General features: G+C 42.9%; 1 protein-coding gene across 1 annotated transcript in view; it reads right to left on the reverse strand.

Annotated features, from left to right (window-relative positions):
• The window catches only part of pawr (PRKC, apoptosis, WT1, regulator), a 25,564-nt gene extending 4,702 nt beyond the window's left edge, over nucleotides 1-20,862 (reverse strand). The window contains exons 1-4 of the mRNA XM_046872656.1: nucleotides 20,487-20,862; nucleotides 18,850-19,482; nucleotides 2,633-2,755; nucleotides 118-150 (exon numbers count right to left, since the gene is read on the reverse strand). Coding sequence (XP_046728612.1) covers nucleotides 118-150; nucleotides 2,633-2,755; nucleotides 18,850-19,380 — 687 coding nt within the window. The 5' untranslated portion in view covers nucleotides 19,381-19,482; nucleotides 20,487-20,862. The remainder of the gene's footprint in view (nucleotides 1-117; nucleotides 151-2,632; nucleotides 2,756-18,849; nucleotides 19,483-20,486) is intronic.
• Nucleotides 20,863-27,788: the final 6,926 nt, after the last annotated feature.

Genomic DNA, 27,788 nt, shown 5'->3' on the forward strand with positions numbered 1-27,788 from the left:
TGTGAAATTCCAGCAGTTTAAAAAAGTATTGTGGTTAAAAGCACCAGGAAGCTCATGATTGTGTGTGTGTGTGTGTGTGTGTGTGTGTGTGTGTGTGTAAGAGAGAGAGTTTGTACCTTTTTGGCGGCCACTACCCGTTCTCACCGTGTCCTAGAGGAAAAAAAGGGGGGGGAATAAATAGAGTGAAATTTCAATAAAAGATGACATTTCAGTTTTTTTTCTTCCTTAAAGCCTGGGGGAGAGAGAGAGAGAGAGAGAGAGAGAGAGAGACTGTGATTGAGGCTAAAACTATTATTATTATTTTTTGGTGCTGTAGTTAATTTACTCTGTTCTTCTTTTCCTCCACATTCCTTTAATTTCCCTCATCTGCTCCTTCATTATTTCTTGGATTTCTCTTTTTTCTCCTAATTTCTTTCTGTTTCTCCTCCTGTTCTGATTAATTATTTTTCCTTTTTCATTCTTTATTTTATTTCTTTCCTCGCTCCATTTATTTCACTTTGTGTGTGTGCGTGCGTGCGTGTGTGTGTGTGTGTGTAATGATGTTCACCGTGTCATGCTTTGATTTCATAAAGTACCTTTTGTGCACCCAATCCAAACTGTGTGTGTGTGGGGGGTATTAGGGGGTTTATGAGGAAAAACTACTTGTGACAGTGAAGAGGAAATGAAATTAAAGGGAATTTTGACGCAGAATGTTTTTAAATACTAAATAAAACGTGAACGTATCGGACGTGATATTTCAGCAGGATGAGTGAAACACGCGCCAATTTGAAGATAAATTGAGTGTAAAAGATTTTTAATGAGATGGAGGTTGAGTTCAAACAGAAGCCACTGAAGTGAAGTGAGATCAAGTGTGTACAGCGTCTAAATTCAGAAGTGTGTGTGTGTGTGTGTGTGTGTGTGTGTGTGTGTGTGTGTGTGTGTGTGTTCTGATGCATTATTCATGTCTAATCTTCAGTAAATCACATGCACACTGAGTAAAAATAAATGATATTCATAGGTGTGTGTTTAACCTTCAAATCTCAAAAGGAAAAAAGCTGATTAAAAACAGAACCACTCCAATCTCCCGACATCCTCCTAATCTAAAACTTTTATCTCCTTGTAGTGACTGCTCTATCCCACTGTAGTTACGGCTCTATCCCCAAGTAGTTATTTATCCTATCCCCCTGTACTTTCCGCTCCTATCCTCCTGTAATGACTGCTCTATCCTCCTGTAATGACTGCTCTATCCTCCTGTAATGACTGCTCTATCCCCCTGTAATGACTGCTCTATCCTCCTGTAATGACTGCTCTATCCTCCTGTAATGACTGCTCTATCCTCCTGTAATAGACTGCTCTATCCCCCTGTAATGACTGCTCTATCCTCCTGTAATGACTGCTCTATCCCCCTGTAATGACTGCTCTATCCCCCTGTAATAGACTGCTCTATCCCCCTGTAATGACTGCTCTATCCTCCTGTAATGACTGCTCTATCCTCCTGTAATGACTGCTCTATCCCCCTGTAATAGACTGCTCTATCCTCCTGTAATGACTGCTCTATCCCACTGTAGTTACTGCTCTATCCCCAAGTAGTTATTTATCCTATCCCCCTGTACTTTCCGCTTCTATCCTCCTGTAATGACTGCTCTATCCCCTGTAATAGTCAAGTCAGGTTTAATTGTATTGCGCTTTTCACAACACACATCGTCTCAAAGCAGCTTTACAGAAATCAACAGTTAAGGTGAATGGTGTGAATTTGTCCCTGATGAGCAGCCGTGGCGTCTGTGGCAAGGAAAAACTCCCTTAGATGTTATGAGGAAGAAACCTTGAGAGGAACCAGACTCAAAAGGGGAACCTCATCCTCATTTGGGTGACATCAAGAGTGTGATCATAAATCTTTCAACAATACAGAACACTGGAGAGTGAGAACTAACATGAGCACTGGAGTATAAGATTATAAGTGATGTTCTTTCTGCAGTCTTATACAGTCTTTATGGTTATAGACATCTCTCTCTTTCTGTAATGACTGCTCTATCCCCCTGTAATAGACTGCTCTATCTTCCTGTAATGACTGCTCTATCCCTGTTTTATCCACTTGATAATTCTGACCACAAATTAAATATATAATAAATTCTGTTGTGTTGAGGATAATTGTATAAAGAAACCTTAGAAGCTTTCTTTGCTTTTATTTTAATAGATTTAGTTTCTTTTGTGTGTGTGAGAGAGAGAGAGAGAGAGAAAGAGGGAGAAACTCCTCACAGCTAGGCCAATCTAAGAGTGAAAAGGTGCTAATTAAAAATGCAAATGGACGCAGCGAGGTGGCAAAGACACACACACACACACACACACACACACACACGCACACACACACTTCTCACATAAGCACATTTAAACCCATACATACAGAAACTGACACACACACACACACACACACACACACACACACACACACACACACACACACACACACACAGCAGGGTAGAAGATGCTGTGGAATGTTCAGCACTGTGTGTTTTCCTTATATGGCAGAATGAGAACAGAAAAGTAAAGCTGTTTAAACAGAACCACATGGAGACAAGCCGAGACAGAAAATCTCTCTCACACACACACACACACACACACACACACACACACACACACACACACACACACACACCTGTGCATGTCCGGCTCCGAGATCAGAAGTCATGGACTCGTTCTGCACAGTGTTTTGCTGTGTGAGCTCTTCCTCGCTCTTCTTCTCCTTATCTCCATCATCATCATCCAGTTCGTCCAAACTCTGCACACACACACACACACACACACACACACACACACACACACACACACACACACATTTATAATTCAATGTATTTTATTCTCTTTATTACAGTGAACAATTTAAAACAATCCTGACTCCCTGAAGTTTTTTTCTGTGATCACACTGCCCCCTGGTGGCAGGAACATTGAGGAACTCCCACCATCTCATAACCTAGTGACCAGTGGTTGTGGGTTTGAATCCCAGCATTGGCAGGAATCTACTGATCCAACCTTCAACCTTTTTTTGATTATATCCGAGATTTAATGCCATTTAAAGTCAAAGAAGTGTAAACAAGAAGGCAGGCAAATGCAGCAAAACAAACAGAACCATGAACCACGAGGGATGAAGGAAGAAGGAATGAGGGATGACGGAAGTTAGAACAAGAGATGAAAGAAGTTAAAATAAGAGATGAAAGATGCAAGAATGAGGGATGAAGGAAGTAGGAATGAGGTAAGAGGGGTAAAGGGGAAAAGACAGATGAAGGAAGTAGAAATGAGGGAAGAAGGATGTAGGAATGAGGGATGACGGAATGGTAGATTAATGATTAAAATCATTAGATAATCATTAAAGGGATGTCAGAGAAACACAAATGAAAAAAGGAAAAGCAACAAGACTACAGCCGGATGTTGCGATCCGAGGGGTCCAAACACTGCTCTGTGGCACGTGCTGCCACCAAGTGGCGATTCCCGGTATTACATGTACATCATAAATAAGTCAAGTGGCTTTTATTGTCATTTCTACTATACACAGTGGTACACAATACACAGTACACAGTCAAAACAGACAACGTTCCTTCAGAACCCTGGTGCTACAGTAAACAACAACATAGAGCTACAACACAACACAAGCTATGTTAAGTGCATCAAGTGCAAACAGTGCAGACCGACAACACAAGACAACACAAGACAACACAAGACACAAAACCCAAGATAGCGCCGACCAGTAAACCTATTGTATACTTTGATTATACAGTACTGTGAGAGGAGAACTGTAAAAACTGTAAAAAAAATAAAAAATAAATAAAATACCAGCGTAGACCAGCACAAATCCTGTTTCCAGTTCACTGTGTTTCCACAGCTGGTGTAAAGATTTCAGAATCCCAGTAACCTGCGTGCATGTGCATTAATCACTTATTCATTCAATGTATAGCTTTTTTAAGGAAAGAAAGAAAGAAAGAAAGAAAGAAAGAAAGAAAGAAAGAAAGAAAGAAAGAAAGAAAGAAAGAAAGAAAGAAAGAAAGATTAATCTAGGGGATGGTGTATGTACAGGACACCTGTATTATGGTCAGATGTACACAAACGTATTGTGTATATTAAAAACATAGGAATTAGTAGATAAAGAGAGTGTACACTGGGGACGTGGGTCATGGAGGGGTGGGGGCTGATGGCAAAGAATTCAACTATCAAAACTAAACAAAGACCAATAAATAAAAACTAGGAAAAGAGGAGGATAGTAAAGACAATAAGCAGGAAAATCATGAAACTAGGGAACATGGCAACCAGGGAACATGAGAAGTGGTAGATGAGATATATAAAGAACCCTGAGAACTAGAAAGTACGATACCAGTGAAAAGTGAACTTTGCTCTTCATGCAATAAATACATGAGGTACCGAAGCCACAGCATTGGCTGGTGTTGGTGTCCTCTGACCATTCCTACAGCTCCGAGGGGACCTTCATTCCCCCAGATCTCACTTTCAACATGGAAGATGAAATGAGTCCAGTGTAAATATCGATTCTAATATAGGACTATATGATTTAAAATACTATATAAAGGCCACGCCCACAAGGAACCAAAGTCCTACAATCAAATAGGCTTTATCCGAGAAATATATCATCCGTATAAAGACCAAGACGGAGACGGAGGGAGGACGGAGGAGAAAAATGCAGACTTCACATTCTTTACACTTCCTGTTTACACAGTTACAGACGAGTGTTTTAGTCAGCATTAAGCTCAGGAGACTTCGCTCTGTATAAACAGGACACGACTGGCCAAACACGGCATGCACGCACACACACACACACACACACACACACACAACGTTCACTAACAAATATATCTCCATTTTACAGCAAAAAGGTTTCACCAATCCAAAATAACAGAGAAAAAAAACAATAAATATGATTATTATTAGCAGTATAATGCAGTAGAGTAGAAATGCTCACAGTCAGCAGGGGGCGCTCCGGAAACCCGCCAGTTTACAATGTAAGTCTAATGAGCGTGAATAAAGCGAACACAGGAAACACATTAACATGCAGAAGTGTGTGTGTGTGTGTGTGTGTGTGTGTGTGTGTGTGTGTGTGTGTGTACGTACGTGTGTGTGTGTGTGTGTGTGTGTGTGTGTGTGTGTGTGTGTGTGTGTGTACGCACGTGTGTGTGTGTGTGTACGCACGTGTGTGTGTGTGTGTACGCACGTGTGTGTGTGTGTGTATGTGTGTGTATATACACGTGTGTACAAGACAGCAGACACACTCCTGATAGACTTGATAGTCTTGATCATTAAACACACACTGACCCAAAACACACACACACACACACACACACACACACACACACACACAATGAATTTAAAAGATAATATTTTCTTATTCAGATCCACATCAAGCACCGGGGGATCTCGAGGAACGCTGAGGGAACAGAGGAACGCTAAGGGGACAGGGAATGCTGAGGGAACAGAGGAACGCTAAGGGGACAAGGAATGCTGAGGGAACAGAGGAACGCTGAGGAAACAGGGAATGCTGAGGGAACAGAGGAACGCTAAAGGGGACAGGGAATGCTGAGGGAACAGAGGAACGCTGAGGAAACAGGGAATGCTGAGGGAACAGAGGAACGCTAAGGGGACAGGGAATGCTGAGGGAACAGAGGAACGCTAAGGGGACAGGGAATGCTGAGGGAACAGAGGAACGCTAAGGGGACAGGGAATGCTGAGGGAACAGAGGAACGCTGAGGAAACAGGGAATGCTGAGGGAACAGAGGAACGCTAAGGGGACAGGGAATGCTGAGGGAACAGAGGAACGCTAAGGGGACAGGGAATGCTGAGGGAACAGAGGAACGCTAAGGGGACAGGGAATGCTGAGGAACAGAGGAACGCTGAGGGAACAGGGAACGCTGAGAGATCAGGGGAATGCTGAGGGAACCCTGTTTGGATCATTTCCAGTTCTTCTCTCCATCACACTCCGTTATAGAGTCACAAATATCACTTTCTCCACATCTAGAAAACGTCCTGCTGAAACCAGAGCAGGTTTTAAAGTGAAGAAGGAAAAATAAAATGAACAAATGCAGCAGGAGCTCTGAACTGCACAGAACGGGGGGAAGACGGGTTTCATCCAAACCTTCAAAATCAGCTCTGCGCTTCACCGCACACCTTCACTTCAGATGAGCGTTCTCCAGGGAAAGCTTCTCACACACACACACACACACACACACACACACACACACACACACACACACACACACACAGCATGGGGTGCAGTGAGTGTGACTGATGCGCTGCAGATGGGGCAGTTCATTCCAACAGAAAATAAAATAAAGAGAAGCGGTGAGTTTCAGAAAGAGCTGAAAGGAGAACACCATCAAACATCTGGTCATCATGATATCCTTCATCACTTTCACCACACATTTACCATTCTATATAAAACGTCTCGAGTCAGAACATCTATATGAACACGTGTGTGGACAAAAGCACTGGGACACCTGACTTTTCCAGTCATATGGTTCTTCTCCAAAATGTCTCCAGCATCACAATGCTCCAGTGACCAAAACCAGCTCCATGAAGATCTGCTCTACATGCGCAGGATTTGGTGGAAGATCTCATGCTACACAGCTCCGAACCTATTGAAGACCTCACCTTCACACCTCCTTACAATCAGTACCTGACTTTACTAACACTGTTGTAGATGAACGAATCTCCACTTAATCTAGAGGAACATCTTCCCAGAAGAGTGGTGCTCAATATAAATACAAATAAATGTGGAAGATGTTTCTGCACAAAAAGGCTTGTTGTTTGGTGTATAATTCATCATGGCGGTGATTTCTGGAGGGCGGGTGGGGGTCTGCAGGAGACGTGAGAGACAGATTAGCGTGTGATGGAGCGGAGAAATGGACTCGGTGAATGTGTTTCGATACGACGCTTTTCATTATGTGGAGAAACGCCTGGGTTACAGCGTGATATTGAATCTAAGGCTGATCCCTGCTGAGCTGCCGGGGGAAGAAATCGCCTCTAATTAGATTCAGATTATTCCTCGGATATTACCCGACATCTGAGAGCCGTAAACCCACTCGCCCCGGGACAGGGGGAGTTCAAGCGGGACAGATGGGGCGGAGCTTCACGAGCCTGAGGGGTAACGGTGAATCAAACCAACCCCCTGTATTCATGCACAAGATGTTCCATAGTGAAAATCAGATACGAGGCTAATTCTGACAGAAAACGCGTAGCCATCAGATTAGCATCGCGTGAACGCCATGATCGAGAATGAAATTATTATGGAAATGCAAAGCAAAGGAACAGTGGAGACCAACAGGAACGAGGGATGATGGGATTCAGAATGCTATAAGCTAGCTTGTGTTAGACATATTACTGTGGGCGTGTACTCACTCACTGGTACTCTCAGGGCTGGTGGGTGTGGCCTGTTCAGTATTCTAATTAGTGTAAAACAATTAGCGTATGTGGCCAGAAAATGGGCGTGGTCAGACAGTGTGTGTGGTCAATCTGCACATGTAGTCAGTCACTGGTAGTGTTCAATCAACTATTGTGTCCAATCGAAATGCATATTTAGTCAGTGGGTGTGGCTGCATTCAGTCCGAAGGTATAGTGTACCAGTAAGTGTGGTCAATCAGTGGGTATGATTTTTGGTTTTTCAGCATGTGTGGCCAGAAAATGGGCGTGGTCGGACAGTGGGCGTGGTCAATCCACACATGTCACTGGTAGTGATAAGGCAACATTTATGCTCAGGCAGTATGCATATTCAATCAGTGGGTGTGACAAGTCATTGGGTGTGTGGTCAATTACTTGGCATAGACAGTCAGTGGGTGTGGTCAATGTGTGGGTGTGGTCAACCTGTGGGTGTGGTCAATACCTGGACCAGTAAGTCTTAACGATGAGAAGAATGTGAGAATGAGCTGTGAGAGTGTCTCTGAACAACAACTCCTTGTTCGGACAAAAGCAAAAGAAACTTAAATCACCCAAAACTAGAGTCAGAGATCGCACACACACACACACACACACACACACACACTCACACACACACTCACACACGCACAGACATGCACGCCCACACTCACACACGCACACACAGACACACACGCACACACTCACACACGCACACATGCACACACTCACACGCACAGACACGCACACACACACGCATACACACTCATTCTCACGCGCACACACACACGCATACACACTCTCTCTCACACACACTCACGCCAAACACTCGCTTGCACGCAAACAAACACACATACACACTCTCATGCACACACACTTTCACACACTGTGTATGTGTGTGCTTGAATGTGTGTGTGTAAGAGACAGTGTAAGAGATAAAGATCCAAGTTTGGTTTCTTATTTATATGTAAATGTGGGTGATGTGTGAAGGAGAGCAGGTCAACCATTGCTATGCTAATGTGTTTGTGTTATGTGTGAATGTGTGTATGGGTGTGTGTGTGTGTGTGTGTGTGTGTGTGTGTGTGTGTGTGTGTGTGTGAAGCACACACCGAGCAGGAAATGTGTGTTTGAAGTCATGGGTGTGTCTATGTCTGAACTATTGTGGCTGAGCTGGAGAATGCATTAATAACACACAGACACACAGACACACACACACACACACACACACACACACCCGAAAAAGAAAGTCTGTGTGTGTGTATAATTAAAAATGTGAAGATATCTACAGTTTAACTTGCAGTTCTGAGCAATGAATTTAAAAACAGCACTGTCATGTAGCATGTGTGTGTGTGTGTGTGTGTGTGTGTGTGTGTGTGTGTATCTACCTGAATATTAAACACTGTGCTGAGAAACTCACCAATCAAGAAATCAGATGTCACATGAAACTACAGCAAAAAGAAACACCTCCCAATTTCTCTCTCTCACACACACACACACACACACACACACACACCGAGACACACACCGAGACACACACCGAGACACACACCGAGACACACACACTGAGACACACACACTGAGACACACACACTGAGACACACACACAGTGAGACACACACACAGTGAGACACACACCGAGACACACACACTGAGACACACACACAGTGAGACACACACCGAGACAAACACACAGAGACCTTTGGGGTGGTCAGGGTCAGTAAATTCTTCTCTGCTGGTCTAAACACTATCAGAAGCTCTGACCTACATTTACAAAATAAATTCTAATATTTGTTCCATGAAATTGTATAAATTTCCTCCATCAGTTTCTTCTCTTCATGTGGTAGTGTTTCTCTCGGCTGCACTGCTTCAGTACGTGTACGTGGATGTTAGATTTTTTGTCCAATCAGATTTCAGCTTCTATGTGCTGCCATGTGAATCTAATCTGCTCAGAGCCTTCAGAATCAGTACTGCTGGACTTTTACCATAGAGAATATTACCAACAGCTCTGTTTCTTTAACCAATCAGATTTCAGATTCTCCTCACAGAGCAGATCACTGGCCCAGAATAGCGTCAGCATTTTTCCGTCCTCTGATTGGTTGTTCAGAGGGAAACTGTTACAGCCGAGTTTGACTGGTAAAACACGTGTGTAGCTCTGCACACGTTCATACATCTGAGTTAGACTTTTTTACGCCTACAGAGGAAGAGAAATTGATTTGGTCCATTTTGATGAAAAGCTAGACGCTCATACAATCTCACATACACTTTCACACACACTCATACACACTCATACACTCTCCCATACACTCACATCCACTCTCACACACACTCATACACTCTCACACCCACTCTCACACACACACACCCATTCTCACATCCACTCTCACACACACACACACACACTCACACCCACTCACACCCACTCACACCCACTCACACCCACTCTCACACCCACTCTCACACACACACTCACACACACTCACACTCACACACACTCTGAAATACACACACACTCTAACATACACACACACAGTCTTACACACACTCACATCCACTCACACACTCTCATATCCACTCACACACTCTCACATCCACTCTCACACACACTCTCACACGCGCTCATACACACACGCTCACACACACTCGCCTACACACACACTCGTACACACACACACTCTCGTACACATGCATACACTCACATACACTCACACACTCGCTTATACACACACTCATACACTCTCACATGCTCTTACACTCTCGTACACTCACACTTTACCCCAGTAACAATAATCCTGAATCTGTCTATTATCAGTACCGTGGAAACAATGAGATATGAATATAAAGCTGCACTACTATCTGTAGTTAGAGAGAAATAATCAGCATCTTCTGACCAATCAGAAGCTCTGAGGGGAAGAAGGGGATCTACCAACCCTTCTGTACTGTTTCAAACGATAGCAGTGTGTCACTGAGTCCTGGTCGAGCTCCTTCCTTCCTCTGTGAGTGTGTGTGTGTGTGTGTGTGTGTGTGTGTGTGTTAGTCAGGAATGAGGCTTTGTGGTTGAACTGAATGTGAAGAATGAGTAATCAGACTGAGCTGCTGCACGTTTGAGCCTTTTTCCAAACAAGGACAAATCAACACACCAAATTCCTCTGGGATAACGTCATCACATACCTGTCTCTCTCTCTCTCTCTCTCTCTCTCTCTCTCTCTCTGTCTGTCTGTCTGTCTGTCTGTCTGTGATTGTCTCCCTGTCTCCCAGTCTCTCTCTCTCTCTCTCTCTCTCTCTCCCACTCTCTCTGTGTCCCTCTCCCTTTCTGTCTGTCTCTCTGTCTGTCTCTGTCTGTCAGTCTGTCATGCTCTCTCTCTTTCTCTTAGTCTGTCTGTCAGTCTTTCTCTTTCTCGTTATTACTGTCTCTCTTTTCCTCTCTTTTACTTTCTACATCTGTCGCACTCTATATGTTTGTCTCTTTCATCTCTCTCTCTCTCTCTCTCTCTCTCTCTCTCTCTCTCTCTCCCCTCACTCTATCCCCTTTATTTTAATCCACTCGTTGTTTTCAGAATAAACACACCACCGTGTGATCTGTGAATTTTTCTTTCGTGTCTGTTAGAGCTGATCTTGTTAGCACTGGTGAGACTCTGATATCTGATAGATCTATATAATCGCATGCATACAATCCGATCTCATGTCTGATTATCAGGTTATGTTTTTTTTAGTTAATATGTATTTATTAACACATACACACACATCAGTCTGCTTTCTCCTACCAGCCTGTCTGCCTGTCTGCCTGCCTATCTATCTCCCAAATAGTCTGTCTGCCAGCTGTCTGTCTGGGTATCTGTCTACTAGCAGTGTCTGCCATCTTATCTGTCCTTGTACCCGTCTGTCTGATCACCCTGCTATCTGTCTGTCCGTCCATCCGTATTTCTACTAGACTGTCTGCCCATTTGTCTTTGTATCAGTTTGTCTGCCTGTCTTCCAAATAGTCTGTCTGCCATCCTGTCTGTCTGCCCGTGTCTCTTTCAGCTCGCCTGTTTCTTCCCTGTCTGTCTTCCTACCTGTCTGTATGTTTAAATATAAATGGTTTTAAATATAAATCTTTTATTCACAGATGCTGATAAATCATGAATACCTCAAAAAATTTTAATCTGTTTTGTTTTTTCTTATTCTGGATTTTTCCAGATTTTCTCTCTAATTCGAGCATTTCCGGTTCCCAGCCCTCAGTCAGCTCTCAGATACCAACCAGGGAGAACAATCAGCAACATCCAAATAAATCAGTTCACACACACTCACGACTGGATCGTGTCACTGTGAGCGATGTTTTCCCTGAGAACACGGATGGAACAGAGAAACCATCTCCTTTCTTTCAGCAAGATGTGATATGATAAGATCAAGCATGTTCTGTGTGTGTGTGTGTGTGTGTGTGTGTGTGTGTGTGTGTGTGTGTGTGTGTGTGTTTGTCCCATGACATGAAAGCTAGAGATAACAGGTTGTGAAAAAAACATATATACAACTCAAAAATAATCTGTTGCCCAATGACAGCTGAAGATCCACAATTCCAACTTAAACTGCTCAAAAGTTTCTGATTGTGAGATCATCCTAATCCCAAGACTCCACCCAACACGGCCCCTTAAAATAAAGATGTTAACCCTATATAATGGTCACATTTGATCAGTGTGTGATCAAGGTTCCACCTGAAACAGCATTACAGGAGAAACTCTAAATGCTTACCTTCACCAGAAGCTACTTCTCACAAGATCATATAAATATGAGATTCCATCTCACACTGCCCATTAGGCTAAACATTTCATACAAGTTTCTGTTGTTACTGTTTTTTGTGCCTCTTAAATTCATAACCCATATAGTTTCATCCTGACTCTTGTTGTCTACATACAATACTCTTTCATCATCCTGAGACCTTTACAACTTTACATAAAACCCATGAAACAGTTCATACTCCAGATACCCATACAAACTCATACAAACTCATACAAACTCCACCATACAAACTCCACCAAAACCATACAAACCCACCAAAACCATACAACCCACCATACAACCCACCAAACTCATACAAACCCACCAAAACCATACAACCCACCATACAAACCCACCAAACTCATACAAACCCACCAAAACCATACAAACCCACCAAACCATACAACCCACCAAACTCATACAACCCACCATACAAACCCACCAAACTCATACAAACCCACCAAACCATACAACCCACCATACAAACTCCACCAAACTCATACAAACCCACCAAACTCATACAAACTCCACCATACAAACCCACCAAACTCATACAAACCCACCAAACCATACAAACCCACCATACAAACCCACTAAACTCATACAAACTCCACCAAACTCATACAACCCACCAAACTCATACAAACCCACCAAACCATACAAACTCCACCAAAACCATACAAACCCACTAAAACCATACAACTCCACCAAACTCATACAACCCACCAAAACCATACAAACCCACCAAACTCATACAACCCACCAAACCATACAAACCCACCAAAACCATACAAACTCCACTAAAACCATACAAACCCACTAAAACCATACAAACCCACTAAAACCATACAAACCCACCAAACTCATACAACCCACCAAAACCATACAAACTCCACTAAAACCATACAAACCCACCAAACCATACAAACCCACCAAACTCATACAAACTCATACAACCCACCAAACCATACAAACCCACCAAAACCATACAAACCCACTAAAACCATACAAACCCACTAAAACCATACAAACTCCACCAAACTCATACAAACTCCACCAAAACCATACAAACTCCACTAAAACCATACAAACTCCACCAAACTCATACAAACTCCACCAAACTCATACAAACTCCACCAAAACCATACAAACTCCACTAAAACCTGCCTCTTAGGCTGCAGCTCTGAGACTCTTTATAGTTTACAGAACGTTCTACAGTAAATTGGACTGAAAGTATTTACGTTTCAATTCTAGAAACACAGATAAAAGCAGATGTGGGGATTTTGTCTTCATATAAACGCCTGCAAATCGAACAACTGTCAAACACCGCTAGCACTTTATAGCACAACGCTAATATACACCTCAATTTAGGAGGTGAGTTGAAAGACATGGATATGAAAGTAAAAAAAACCCAGCAATGACTGTCCATCTGTGTGTGTGTGTGTGTGTGTGTGTCTGTCTGTGTGTGTGTATTTGTGTGTGTGTATCTGTGTGTGTGTGTGTGTGTGTGTGTGTGTGTACGTGTGTGTATACGTGTGTGTGTACGTGTATTAGTGAAACTGCTGATGTTGATATGAATCTTTCCTAAATTCTGCTGACAGAAGCTGCTTTCCACCAGAGACTCATAATTCACAGCAGGGCATTAACACACAAACACACACACACACACACACACACACACAAACACACACACACACTTCAAATCTCCTGCACTGACAGTCTCATCTTCATTACTGTTAGAGAACAAATGAGAACACAAAGTGTACACGAACACACACACACACACACACACACACACACACACACACACACACACACACACACACACACGCATTAGTCCAAAGGTCTGACTTTGCAACCACAACTATTTTATTTAATCTGTAGACACATGCACGCAAACACACACACACACAGTGTTCTTCTCTCCAACTTACACCTGATCTTTGTTGATACACAATATATATATATAAAAAACTGTGCTAACTGATACAATTAGAAAATTGTTCCTCCACTCATTCTCCTGGTGTGTGTGTGTGTGTGTGAGCCTGCAGAGCGACTGTAGGGCATGTGTGTACTCGCCTGGCACAGTGTGATCCCCCTCTGAAACCCTAACATTAGAGCCTGGCACATGCCCAGTTCCCAAACTACTTAATACTGCCCCAGAGGAGAAGATAATAACAGGATGTGGACAGGCGAGGAACACGCTGATCTGAGTCCAACATCAACTGCTAAATATGTGAGAGGCCTGGGGAACTCGCAAAGTGTAATAAAAAACTGCCTTATAGGCAGCAAACCTGGGGAACTCAAACACTGTAAAAATCCTTAAAGGTGCTGTTACTGTGGAACTGAATAGTGCAAAAAACCTCATAGGTAGAAAACATGGGGAACTCACACTGTAATCAAAAGTGCCTTACAGGCAGTAAACCTGGGGAACTCACAAAGTGGATTAAAAACTGCCTTAAACCTGGGAAATAGGCATCATTTAATAAAAGAAAAACTACTGTGTACAGAAAAAAGCATGTGCAACTCATATAGTGTAATAAAAACTAATAACTAATAAACAGCAAAGCTGAGGAACTGACACATCCTCATAAATATGCCTTATAGGCAGAATAATCGAAAAACTCACAATGTCATTAGAAACTGCATTCAAACATACAATCTAATGAAAACTGCCTTACAAGCAACCGATCTGGGGAACTGACTTATTCCAATAAAATTCCTTATACATAAGAAAAACCTGGGGAACTGATATATCTTAACAAAAAGTGCCTCATAGGCATCCAACCTGGAGAACTGACATACTTTTAATAAAAAGCACCTTGTAGGTAAGAACAAAATCCTGGAGAACTGATATATTTAAACAAAAACTGCCGTATAAGCAAAAAAACTCGAGCATTCTGGAATGAAAACTGCCTTATAGGCGGAAAACATGCTGAATTCACATTCTGGCAGGATTAAGAGAAAAGGTCTAGAAAGATCTAAAATAACCTGATATTCCAACATTCCTGCCCTATAGGCGTAAAGCAATATTCTAACAGGACTTCTTAATTGGCAGACTTTATGCTTTTTAGCATTTTACGTGCTGTGCATTCGCGGTGTGTGTTTATGCCATTGTGCATTCACGTGATTGTGTGTTCACTGTGTTGTGCGTTCAAGGCGTTGTGCATTCAGCGGAATAAGTGTTCAGGGTTTTGTGCGTTCATGGTGTGTTTTTGGGTAGCTGTGCATTCGCAGTGTGTTTTTATGGTTTTCAGGTTGTTGTGTGTTCACAGGGTTGTGTGTTGACAGGATTGTGTGTTCAGGGAGTTGTGTGCTCGTGGCTGGACCAGCATAGGTGTGAGTGTGTTGTGTGTAGATCAGTGAGACAGTGAGTGATGATGTTGTGTTTCTGGACGCTGTGTTTTTGGAGCTGGTTTTGGACAGATCAACGCTGGCATGCTGGAGGAACGTGAGTGTGATGAAGAGATGGAACTTCTCCAATCAGGTTCATATTTTCTCAGAACTCTCGTCTGATAAAGTGGATTATGGGATAAAATGTTATATCTGATCAGAGATCAAACAGGCAGAGAGCAGAGACTATACATGCTGCAGGACAATGCAGGACTACACAGGACTATAGAGTACTACAGAGGACAATACAGACTAAAGAGGACTATAGAAAACTATATAGATAGATAGATAGATAGATAGATAGATAGATAGATAGATAGATAGATAGATAGATAGATAGATAGATAGATAGATAGATAGATAGATAGATAGATAGATAGATAGATAGATATTAATAAAACCAATAAAATCTCAGTTTTGTTAGATAAAACACCATCTGGAGACACATCACAAAACATACGAAAGAAAGAGGCATACACACACACACACACACACACACACAGTATCTCAGAACAGCGAGCATTAGTATAATCCTCTCAGGGTGCGATACTTAACATATATCTAAGTATAACTGATTAGCGTGTCCGTGTGCAGGTTGTGTATCAGTGCTGATTTACTGTCCTCTAAAAATAACATCATACAGACTTTATTGTCTAAATAACTGCCAACTAAAGTGAGTGCACCCTCAGTGAACACGTCAAAACTGTGTGTAAAGTGTGAATATCGAGTGTTGCACCATCGCTATCTCACTGCTTTAATCCTCCTGGGTGTGGAATTCACCAGAGCTGCACAGGTTGGTGCTGGGATCCTCGTCCGCTCCTCCATAATGACATCACGGAGCTTCTGCATGTTACACACATGGAGCTTCTCCATCCAATTTCATGCTGAACACCATCTGAGCCAAACAAGTTTCTCTCAGTGTCATCAGACCACAGGACATGTTCCAGTAACTCCTGCTCTGGATCAGGTCGTCTTCAGCAAACTGTTTGTGGGTTTTCTTGTGAGCAGCTTCAGAAGAAGCTCCTTCTTGGACGACGGGCTGCAAACCGACTTGTTGCAGTGTTTGGCGTACGGTCTGGGCACTGACGAGTGGATCTTCTGCTTCTGCAACCTCTAAAGCAGTGCTGCTGCACTCATGAGTCTGCACCTGAGACACAGCACGAGGACTCGACTTCTCTGATGGACCCTTGTGAGGTCTGTTCTGAGTGGAACCCGTCTCAGAAAACCTCTGTATGACCCTGACCACTGTACTGTAACTCAGTTTCAGGGTGATACTGATCTTCTTACAGACTCGGCATCTTTGTGATGAGAAACAATTCTAATTCTCAAATCCTCAGAGACTCTTTACCACGAGGTCCATGTAGAACATCCAGAGGTCAGGATGAGAGAATCGACCCAAACACCACATTGTAACTGCTCTAAAACATGATACACACATTTGTACGCTTCTGATAAGCAGACAAGAACATGAACATAAGGAACAGAACATATGGATTTACATGTTTACACCACATACAGCTGTTATCAGCTGGGACACTTTATTCTGTACTTCTGTCAGTATCTGTTCTACACACATCTGTTCCTTTCTGTTTCATTCACCTATAATAGATATATATAATGTTTTGTTTTTCCGTGTGTGTGTGTGTGTGTGTGTGTGTGTGTGTGTGTGTGTGTGTGTATATAAATAAATAATATTCTCTTAACTGTATTTTCATAGTTTATAGTTCAGCGTATATTTTTAACACACTTATTTACGTTTATTTACTGTATTTCTGTTTTTATGTTTACATGTTGGACAGGAATAAAAAGCATCGCACTACATGCTGCTCTCAGTATGAATGTGCATGTGACACAAAGTTGAATTTGTTATCACTGAGGGTGCACTCACTTTTGTTAGCAGTTATTTATGCAGTATGTTGAGTTTTTTCACAGTTCTAAAGCATTGTTCTTGGAGAAGACACTAAAATGGATTCTATCCACTGCACGTCCAAAAACAAAGTCACCCCTGGATTTAAGTAAGCGAACAGGTCAGAGCCTCCGACTGGATAATTACTGCATGATGATTATGTTTCAGCTGATAACAAGTTATTGAACCCAAACTGATGCAGTGAGAAGCTTCTCATTTCTTAACCATGTCAGAAGACACGTCCTGTGGTCGTGGAAAAGATGTTCATCTGTTTCAGGAGGGTCAAATTACTGACCTGTGTCAAACAAAGGAAACATCTAAGGAGATTTGCTGAAACGGCTAAAATTGGATTAAGAAGTGTCCAGCACAGTTTTGAGAACTGGAAGGGTAGTGGACAACCATCATCTTCGAGGAAGAAATGTGGTCGGAAAAAGATCTCGAATGATCGTGAACGGCGATCACTTACACGTTTAGTGAAATCAAATTGAAAAAAACAACAGTAGAACTCACAACTATATTTAATAGTGAAAGTAAGAACATTTGCACACGCACAATGTGAAGGGAACTCGAGGGACTGGGAATAAACAGCGGTGTAGCTTCAGAAAACCACTTAGCAGTGACGCTAATCAGAAAAAAGATTCAATTTGCTAGGGAGCATAAAGATTGGACTCTGGACCAATGGAAGAAGGTCATGTGATCTGATGAGCCGAGATTGACCCTGTTCCAGTGTGATGGGTGCATCAGGGTAAGAATAGAGGCAGCTGAACTGATGCACCCATCAGGCCCAGTGTCTACTGTATGAGCCTGTGGGGACAGTGCTGTGATCTGGGGATGCCTCAGTTGGTCAGGTCTCAGTTCAGCAACATTACGTGCCTAAAGAAGGAGGTCAGCTGACCACCTGAATATACTGAATTTTTTTCCCCTGATGGCACGAGCAGATTTCAAGATGACCATGTCAGGATTCATCAGGCTCAAATCATGAAAGAGTAGTTCAGGGAGCATGAGACCATTTTCACACATGGATTAAACACCACAGAGTCCAGACCTTCACCCCACTTAGAATCTTTGGGAGATGCTGGAGAAGACTTTGAGCAGCAGTCCGACTCTCCCATCATTAATACAAGATCTTAAAAATTACTGCAGCTCTGGACAGGACTTCTAACCGCCCCTTAACCACTCCCTTGACCCCTCCTAACTACCCCTTATACCCCTCCCAACCGCCCCTAAACCACCCCCTTGACCTCTCTTAACCGTCCCTTAACCACTCCCTTGACCCCTCCTAACTGCCCCTTGACCACCGCCTTGACCCCTCCTAACCACCCCTTAACCCTCTGCTACCTTTATCTTCATTTGGATGAAAAGCAAAGAAAGCCACTTTGAGCCTTGACATCGGATTGCAGGTCCAGGTCAGCTCTTACCTCATTGGACGGGATGCTGACTACTCCTGTGGAGCGCCGCTTCTCACGCAGCTTCCTCTTCTCGATCTGACCTTTCCCTTTGCGAGCGCTGGGCCCTGAACTCTTCTTCTCCTTCCCTTTGGGACTCTCCAGGTCACTGTCCGGACATGGTGAGGCGCTTCCAGGCTCCGCTATTTTCTCAGAGGATTTCTTGGCGTCGGGTACTCGTGCTACAGGCGTGGATGCCTGAGCAGGGACCATGTGCACGTGCGGTTCCTCATCCCCTCTCCTGGTCAGGGCTGAAGATGAAGCCGATCGAGCCACCGTATGAGACACAGAGCTGCTCCTCTCTGGATTCCCGTTGGAGCTGTTGAGGTCTGGTACAGATCGCATTTCTGGTGCCTTCACGCTGCTGGCGGTGGTCGTGATGGCGTTAGCAGTGGTGATCGCCGCAATATCCCCCAACATCTTAGCGCGCATCTTCTCCCGCTTGGCCTTCCATTCCTCCAGAAAATCCGTCGCCGCGTTTGACTTGAATCCACCAGATGCCATGTTCACAACCTTCCTAAAAGTGCTCTCAGGATGAGGACGAGTTTGTACAAATAAATAACACGGGACTCACAAGCAGCACATTCCTCCTGCACCAGGGAAAACCTGCAATTACAAACACACACAATAACTCAACAACACACAAAAGGGGTGTGGTCAGATGAGTGGCATCACCTGGCAGCTGTCACTCAAATATGCGTTGCCACCTTGTTTATCATGTCAAATCACTTTCCTGAAGGAGGAACACCTGAAAACTCTCACACTGTTGTGTTTACAGCCTGTTTTTTTTTTTTTTTTCTAAAAACGTTCACTTTGTTTAGTTCCGTTTTAATATCTCAACACGTCTATTTCCGCTCATCTGCTGTTTACAGACTTGCGTTAACGTTTTCTGTCATTTCCATGCGGGAGATTTTTACAATTTACCTGTAACTAATAACAGGACATGATTTGTTACCAGGTGTATGGTTACGATTCGAGGGCGGAGCTAGACACGACCAAACTGTAGATTTATCAAATAAACACGTCGCATTGCCTTGTCACTTGTGGGCGTGGCCTGTCCAGCATTTTTATTTTACATCCAATCAGAACACTCAAATCAGAAGTCGCCGTTGTTATGCACAAAACCAAAACGATTTGCCCGATTGACCCCCGCAGATGAGCACTGCACCGCAATCCTTTACCTCAGCCATCATCGTGGTGTGAGTGTTTATAAACCCTGACACGCGAAGGAATGCCCCGCACTGACGTCATCGAGCGAGCAAACGCGCTTGTTGGGGTAGGTCGTTTCAGATCAGTGATCAGAATGACGTGGTGCCACCCCAGCCCGGGGTCTTGCCCCTGATTTGCCACCCCGTGTGTACAAACCTGTAACACTGTAACCCGAAAACTACAAACTTCCTTCAACAAGAAAACAGCAACAGTGTATCAAACAGAAAACACTTTTGTAGCAACAAGCGCGCGCGCACACACACACACACACACACACGATAAAGCAGGTATGAGAAAGTCTCGGCTCTGTTTCTCCACACCGCGGACTCGACTGAACTTTCCCCTGAAACACAAACACTTCACTCTCAATCCCAAACTCCAGGTGTACAGAGGGAACTCACCTGCACAGAGTGTGTGTAAGTGTGTGTGTGTGTGTGTGTGTGTGTGTGTGAGTGAGTGTGAGTGTGGGTCCGTCCTCAACACTCCTCCAGGTGAAGCGATCCGGCGGAATGAAGTTGTTCTGTGTTAGTCACGGAGCTCGGCGCCTCTCCCCCGAACATGGCTACCGAAAAGAGCCGAAGCGCGGCGGAAACAGCCGAGCGGAGCCGAACTGCGCCGAACTGCGCTAATTAAACCACGAACATCTCCGAAGAGTTGCGGAAATGAACGAGCGAAGGAGGAGGAGGAGAATGTGTGGAGCTTCGAGACCAGCTTTCTGATTAAATTCACTTTCTTTTTTTGCTTTCTGTTCGAAAGAAAACCCCACAGTTACACCTACAAACTAATATCTATATGCATTTATTTTACTTTTTATTAAAAAAACTTATTTTTTCTGTCTTTTCAGATGTTTTGTTGTTTTTTTATTGTGTTGATTCAGTTGTTATCTCTGACCTCCTGATATTTCCGTTGTTAGTTTGTATGTCTGAATGTTCTCTAATCTTCTAGCCGAGCAGAACGATGTTCATATTTACCATGTCATTAAACACACAGAGAGAGAGAGAGAGAGAGAGAGAGAGAGAGAGATGAATACAATCCCATGATCACAGCAAAGATTTATTCATATTTTCTATTTATGTAGTTATAGAATATCATATATATATATATATATATAATTAACATTATTTATTGTATTTATCAGCAATTCTAATGTTTTTATTCTCCTTTATTTCATCTGTAAACCAAATTAGTTCATCTAAAGAGTACAGTCTCAAAATACTCACATTAATTCATGAACAAAATAATCAATTATATTATTATTATTATTATTTTTATTATTATTTATTATTAATATGTATTATTATTATTATGTATTTATTTATTTGTTTATTTATTATTATTATTATTATTATTATTATTATTATTATTATTATTATGAAAACAGAATCATAAACACACTTATGTGGAACATGTTAAACTCCACCCAATGTGTGTCCATTATACACTGAGAATGGTTTAAAGTAAACATGAAACCAGCACAGACCACACACACACACACACACACACACACACACACACACACACACACTCAGCTCCTGGTTCTATCCTGAGCTTAGGTTCCACACCCGTGTGAGGTTTTATTCCCTGCTTCTCCAATTTCCTCTCATTTCCCCCAAAAACTTTCAAGCAGAGGGTTAAATTCCCACTAGGTGAGCATGAGGAGACTCTGTGTGTGTGTGTGTGTGTGTGTGTGTGTGTGTGTGTGTGTGTGTGTGTGTGTGTGTGTGTGGACCACCGCTGAGAAACTTTTTATTCGATTATATTTGTGATGGACTCACACGTTCTTCCCATTATTATAGCCATGAATCTGCAGAAAGGGTTTCTGAGTGGAGAACTGATGAAGAACCAGGAGGTGTTAACCAAGATGAGAGAAACACATCCTGAATCAATCAGGAGCTGCTCTGGATAAACATAAACCTCTTTCAGAGAAGATCAAAGCAGGAATTAAACGATGAACAGCCAAGCTCGAGCATGTTTCAGCCTGTCCACGTTAAGCTGCAGCAGAACCACCACCATGAACATCACAATATTTAATGTTAATTTAATGTCTAACACTCAGAACTGTTTTATTTGATCATTTCCATGCTAACAGCTCGTTTATAGTGTACAATAAACACCAGTCTCCAGTTTCAGAGGGAACGCTGAAACTTTAGGTTTTCTGACATCTTCAGGAAAGAGGATCTGATGATTTTTTGCAGACAGTAAAAAACAATCCAAACTAAAAAACAGCAATCCAAACTTCCAAAATGGCGACATAAACTACCAAACACTAAACCCCACTCACGAATGCCAACGCCCATTTCTAAATGCCAATCCACGGTCCTAAAACACCAAACAAACTACCAAATACAAAGAGAACTCCTAAATGTACACCCCCTTCTTTAAACACAACCACATTCTAAAATGCTAATCATAAACACCAATCCAAACTCCCAAACACCAATCCAAACTCCTAAACACCAATCCAAACTCCCAAACACCAATCCATACTCCCAAACACAATCCAAACTCCTAAACACCAATCCAAACCCCTAAACACCAATCCAAACTCCTAAACACCAATCCAAACTCCCAAACACCAATCGAAACCCCTAAACACCAATCCAAACTCCTAAACACCAATCCAAACTCCTAAACACCAATCCAAACTCCCAAACACCAATCCAAACCCATAAACACCAATCCAAACCCCTAAACACCAATCCAAACTCCTAAACACCAATCCAAACTCCCAAACACCAATCCAAACCCCTAAACACCAATCCAAACCCCTAAACACCAATCCAAACTCCTGAACACCAATCCAAACCCCTAAACACCAATCCAAACTCCTAAACACCAATCCAAACCCCTAAACACCAATCCAAACTCCTAAAAACAACCCAAACTCCCAAACACAATCCAAACTCCCAAACACTAATCCAAACTCCCAAACACGATCCATACTCCCAAACACAATCCAAACTCCCAAACACCAATCCAAACTCCTAAACACCAATCCAAACTCCTAAACACCAATCCAAACCCCTAAACACCAATCCAAACTCCTAAAAAACAACCCAAACTCCCAAACACAACCCAAACTCCCAAACACAATCCAAACTCCCAAACACTAATCCAAACTCCCAAACACGATCCATACTCCCAAACACAATCCAAACCCCTAAACACCAATCCAAACTCCTAAACACCAATCCAAATTTCCAATCACAGATCCAAACTACTATATAATACATTTCCACGATAGTAAATTGCTGTGGAGATGTTGGTGATGTTAAAGGAACCTCAGTATTGTTCTGTATGAACACCACACACTGTGTTTATTCTTTGTGGCAGTGTTTAGTCTTAGCGGGATTCAGTAGATTTGTATCTAATGGATCAGCAAAGTTTTCTTCTGGAGCTAAACAAGTAAAAAACTGCTTCATTATTCAGGACCTAATAAAGGACAGAAAACATGGAGTTCCGAAATTTGAGCTGAGACACTTCTAACCTGAGATTTCAGGAGGTAGATGATGTTCTGCAGTGTTAGTTCCTGAATGTGGTTCATATTTATTGGAATAGTTCACTTTGTTTTTGTGTAAAGACCAAATTGAGGAGAGTTGGGTAATCAGCGTTCATGCCGAGATAATGAGCACTGCTGCACTGCTTATTGTCCTGCTTAGTGTGTGTGTGTGTGTGTGTGTGTGTGTGTGTGTGTGTGTGTGTTTCAGGAAGCCGGCTGTTTCCACTTCACCCAGCACCATACGGATGGTTCTCTCAGGAAAACATGAACCAGAGACTTTTTTCTCCCTAAAACGGTTTTCCTGAAAAGGCACGGAGCTGCAGCAGCTCTCACTCAACTGGATGTCGAGAAATGTTGCATTCGGAGATGATTGAAAGGTGGAGCATAAAAAAAATAGGTTCTATAAATAGATCTGAAGCCAGAGGTCATGATTGTGCATTTTTGGCATTTTTGTGTGGAACGTTGGGAATCTGAGAGGCTCTCCGGGACTCGTAAACCCTCGCTCCCTTTTCAACTCCGTCCCACTTGGCATTCCTGCAGCGAGTCCTGGTGAGGAGCAGATAAGCGTCAGGTTCCTCCCTCTCTCACTGGGAAGTGAATTTAGTGTTTCTCCATATCACCCTGGAGGCAGAGAGCTGAGGTCGGAGTGGTCAGACTGGTTCAGAGAGTTTATACTCACGCATTTCCTCACTCTCATTACTACACTGCAGTGTTACCACTCAGACACGCTTCAACAAGTTCCACTCAAAACCCATCATTATTACTGCTGTTCTTATTAGATCTCTAACACCACAGTGCACTTTCCCCTGATTGGTCAGAAGGTGTTGATTTATTCTCCACAACAGCAGCTCTGACAACAGCACAAGTTTTTATTGATGTGCTCATACTGATATTTTATTCTTTCCAAAGTAACCACTCTCTCACTTTGTACTTGCCATATCTTAGTTTAAAAAATCCAAACTCCCAAATGCCATTCTAAATTCTTATCCAAACTCCCAAACATTGAGACAAACGTGGATCCAAAACCAATCCAAACTATGATCCAAACTCCTTCATACCAATCCAAACTCCCAAACACCGATCCAAACTCCTACACACCAATCCAAACTCCCAAACACTGATCCAAACTTCTACACACTGATCCAAACTCCCAAACGTCATCCAAACTCCTACACACCGATCCAAACTCCCACACACTGATCCAAACTCCCAAACACCGATTCAAACTCCTACACACCGGTCCAAACTCCTGCACACCGATCCAAATTCCCACACACCGATCCAAACTCCTACACACCGATTCAAACTCCCACACACCGATTCAAACTCCCACACACCGATCCAAACTCCTATACACTGATCCAAACTCCTACACACCAATCCAAACTTCCAAACACCGATCCAAACTCCTACACACCGATCCTAACTACCAAACACTGATCCAATCTCCTACACACCAATCCAAACTCCCAAACAATGATCCAAACTCCTACACACCGATTCAAACTCCTACACACAATCCAAACTCCTTCACACAATCCAAACTTCCCAACACTGATCTTAAAGACTTCCATTAGTCTAAACTTCCACACACTGATCCAGTATGAATGCAGGGAGCTGAAGATAAGAAGACAGGAACGCAGAGATGATAAAGGCAGTGTGTGTATCAGAGTCAGCAGCAGTGTATCCCCACTGTGTGTGTATGACAGTAAAACGTTCAGTTGATGTAGTTCTGTACAGCAGGTCTTGTCTCGTCTCGTCTCGTCTCATTACAGTAAGCAGTGTTTAATTTGACAGAAGAATGCTGATTAGCGTTGTTAGCTAGCTGGCAAACCACATTCCAGCCTGCAGCTCAAGTGTCTGGAAAAATAAACTACAAAATAATCTAAAATGATCAGGAGAATGAAAGTGGCCGAGCACTTTCCCGACTGACTTCACTGATGATAGCATTGGACGACTGATCAGAAGGTTGTGAGTTCAAGTCCCAGCACCTACAACCTGTCACTCCCTCATCATCCCAACACCACTCCACTGATACATTTATATTTGCAGCATTTAGCAGACGCCCTTATCCAGAGCAACGTACAAAAGTGCTTTGAGTCTCCAGTAATGAATAAATCTACACTGTACACCAGATTACAAACTTAATATAAATATAACTCGAATTCTACAAACTTGGAAAGTGCTAATTTAAGTGTTTCAGAAAGAGGAAGGTATTCAATCGTCGCTTGAAGATAGTCAGGGACTCAGGTGCTGTGCGAGATGTGATGAGGTCTCTGAGGTAAGATGGTGCTGGTCCATTTTTGGCCTTGTAGGCAAACATCAGTGTTTTGAATCTGATACGTGCAGCTACTGGAAGCCAGTGGAGGAGCAGCAGTGGGGTGGTGTGGGAGAACTTGGGCTGATTGAACACAAGTCGTGCAGCTGCGTTTTAGATCATTTGCAGTGGACGAATAGCGTTCAGGGGAAGACCTGCCAGAAGAGAGCTGCAGTAGTCCAGTTTCGAAATCACAAGAGACTGAACAAGCACCTGGGCAGCCTGTGTGGACAGAAATGGTTAAATCCTTCAGATGTTGTAGAGAAGAAATCGACAGGAATCAACCACATTAGCGACATGTGGGAAGAAGGACAGTTCATTGTCCATAGTTACCCCAAGGTTACGAGCAGCGGCTGAAGGGGAGAGCACAGAGTCATGAAGTGTTATTTGGAGATCTTGACCTGGAGATGAATCACCTGGGATGACCAGCAGTTCTGTTTTGCTGGGTTTGAGTTTAAGTTGGTGAGCACTCATCCATGAAGATATGTCTGTCAAGCATGCCAAGATCCGAGTGGAAGCTGTAGTATCTGATGGAGGGAAAGAAAAGATTAGTTGAGTGTCCTCTGCATAGCAGTGGTAAGAAAGCCCATGTGAGGATATGACTTCACCAATGGAGTGGGTATAGAGGGAGAAAAGGAGGGGACCAAGTACCGAGCCTTGTGGAAAACCAGTGGTGAGTCTGCATGGGGCAGATGTGGATCCCCTCCATGTTACCTGGTATGAGCAACCTTCCAGGTAGGATACCTGATACACCCCTGTCCTGGAGCTGCTTAAAGTCCAAAACAAACCAGAACCCCTCTACCTCACAGTACCACTGCTCCACTGATCTATTAATGCTTCACTCACACTCCATCATCTAGCACTGCTCTACTGACCACTCAATCATCTATCAATACCACGTGCTCCCTCCATCATCTACCACTGCTCCACTGACCACTCAATCATCTAGCAATACCACATGCTCCCTCCATCATCTACCACTGTTCCACTGTGAATAAATGACCAGGATCTCCTTCTTTTACCTTAAAAATATTGCTAGAATTAAAAATATGATGTCGTTACAGGATGCAGAAAAACTAGTTGATGCTTTTGTAACATCTAGATTAGACTACTGTAACGCTTTACTGTCTGGGTGTTGGAGTAAGTGCAGAAATAAGCTTCAGTTAGTTCAGAATGCAGCAGCAAGAGTCCTCACTAGATCTAGAAAATATGAGCACATCAGACCTGTTTTAATCATCTACACTGCTCCCAATTACATCTCACACTGATTATAAAATACTACTACTGACGTATAAAGCACTTAACGCTCTCACACCGCAGTATCTGAGAGAACTTCTGTACCAGGATGATCCTCCACGCCTACTTAGATCAAAAGGTGCAGGCTATTTGTTGGTACCTTAAATAATGAAGACTCCAGCAGGGGCCAGATGTTTCTCTTGTAAACCCCACAGTTATGGAACAACCTTTCAATCAGTGTTCAGGACTCAGACACAGTCTCAGTGTTCAAGTCGAGGCTGAACACATATTTATTTAGTGGAGTCTTTAGTCAGTAGGTGTTTGTGAGGTAAAGGAGCAGATCTGGAGGGAACATGGATATGGAGTGTTTGGTGAACTGGGATATTTGGATGCTGTCGTCTCCCCACTCTCACACAGTCTCAGTGTTCACTCCACTCATCCCTCCATCCTCTACCACTGCTCGACTCATCCCTCCATCATCAAGTCAAGTGAAGATTTCTATTGCGCTTTTTACAACAGACATTGTCTCAAAACAGCTTTACAGAATTTAACAGTTTAGGTGAAGAGTGTGTATTTATCCCTGATGAGCAGCCATGGAGACTGTGGTGAAGGAAAAACCCCCTTAGATGTTATGAGAAAGAAACCTTGAGG

This window comes from Silurus meridionalis, chromosome 18, assembly GCF_014805685.1.
Source record: "Silurus meridionalis isolate SWU-2019-XX chromosome 18, ASM1480568v1, whole genome shotgun sequence".
Classification (NCBI taxonomy): Eukaryota; Metazoa; Chordata; class Actinopteri; order Siluriformes; family Siluridae; genus Silurus; species Silurus meridionalis.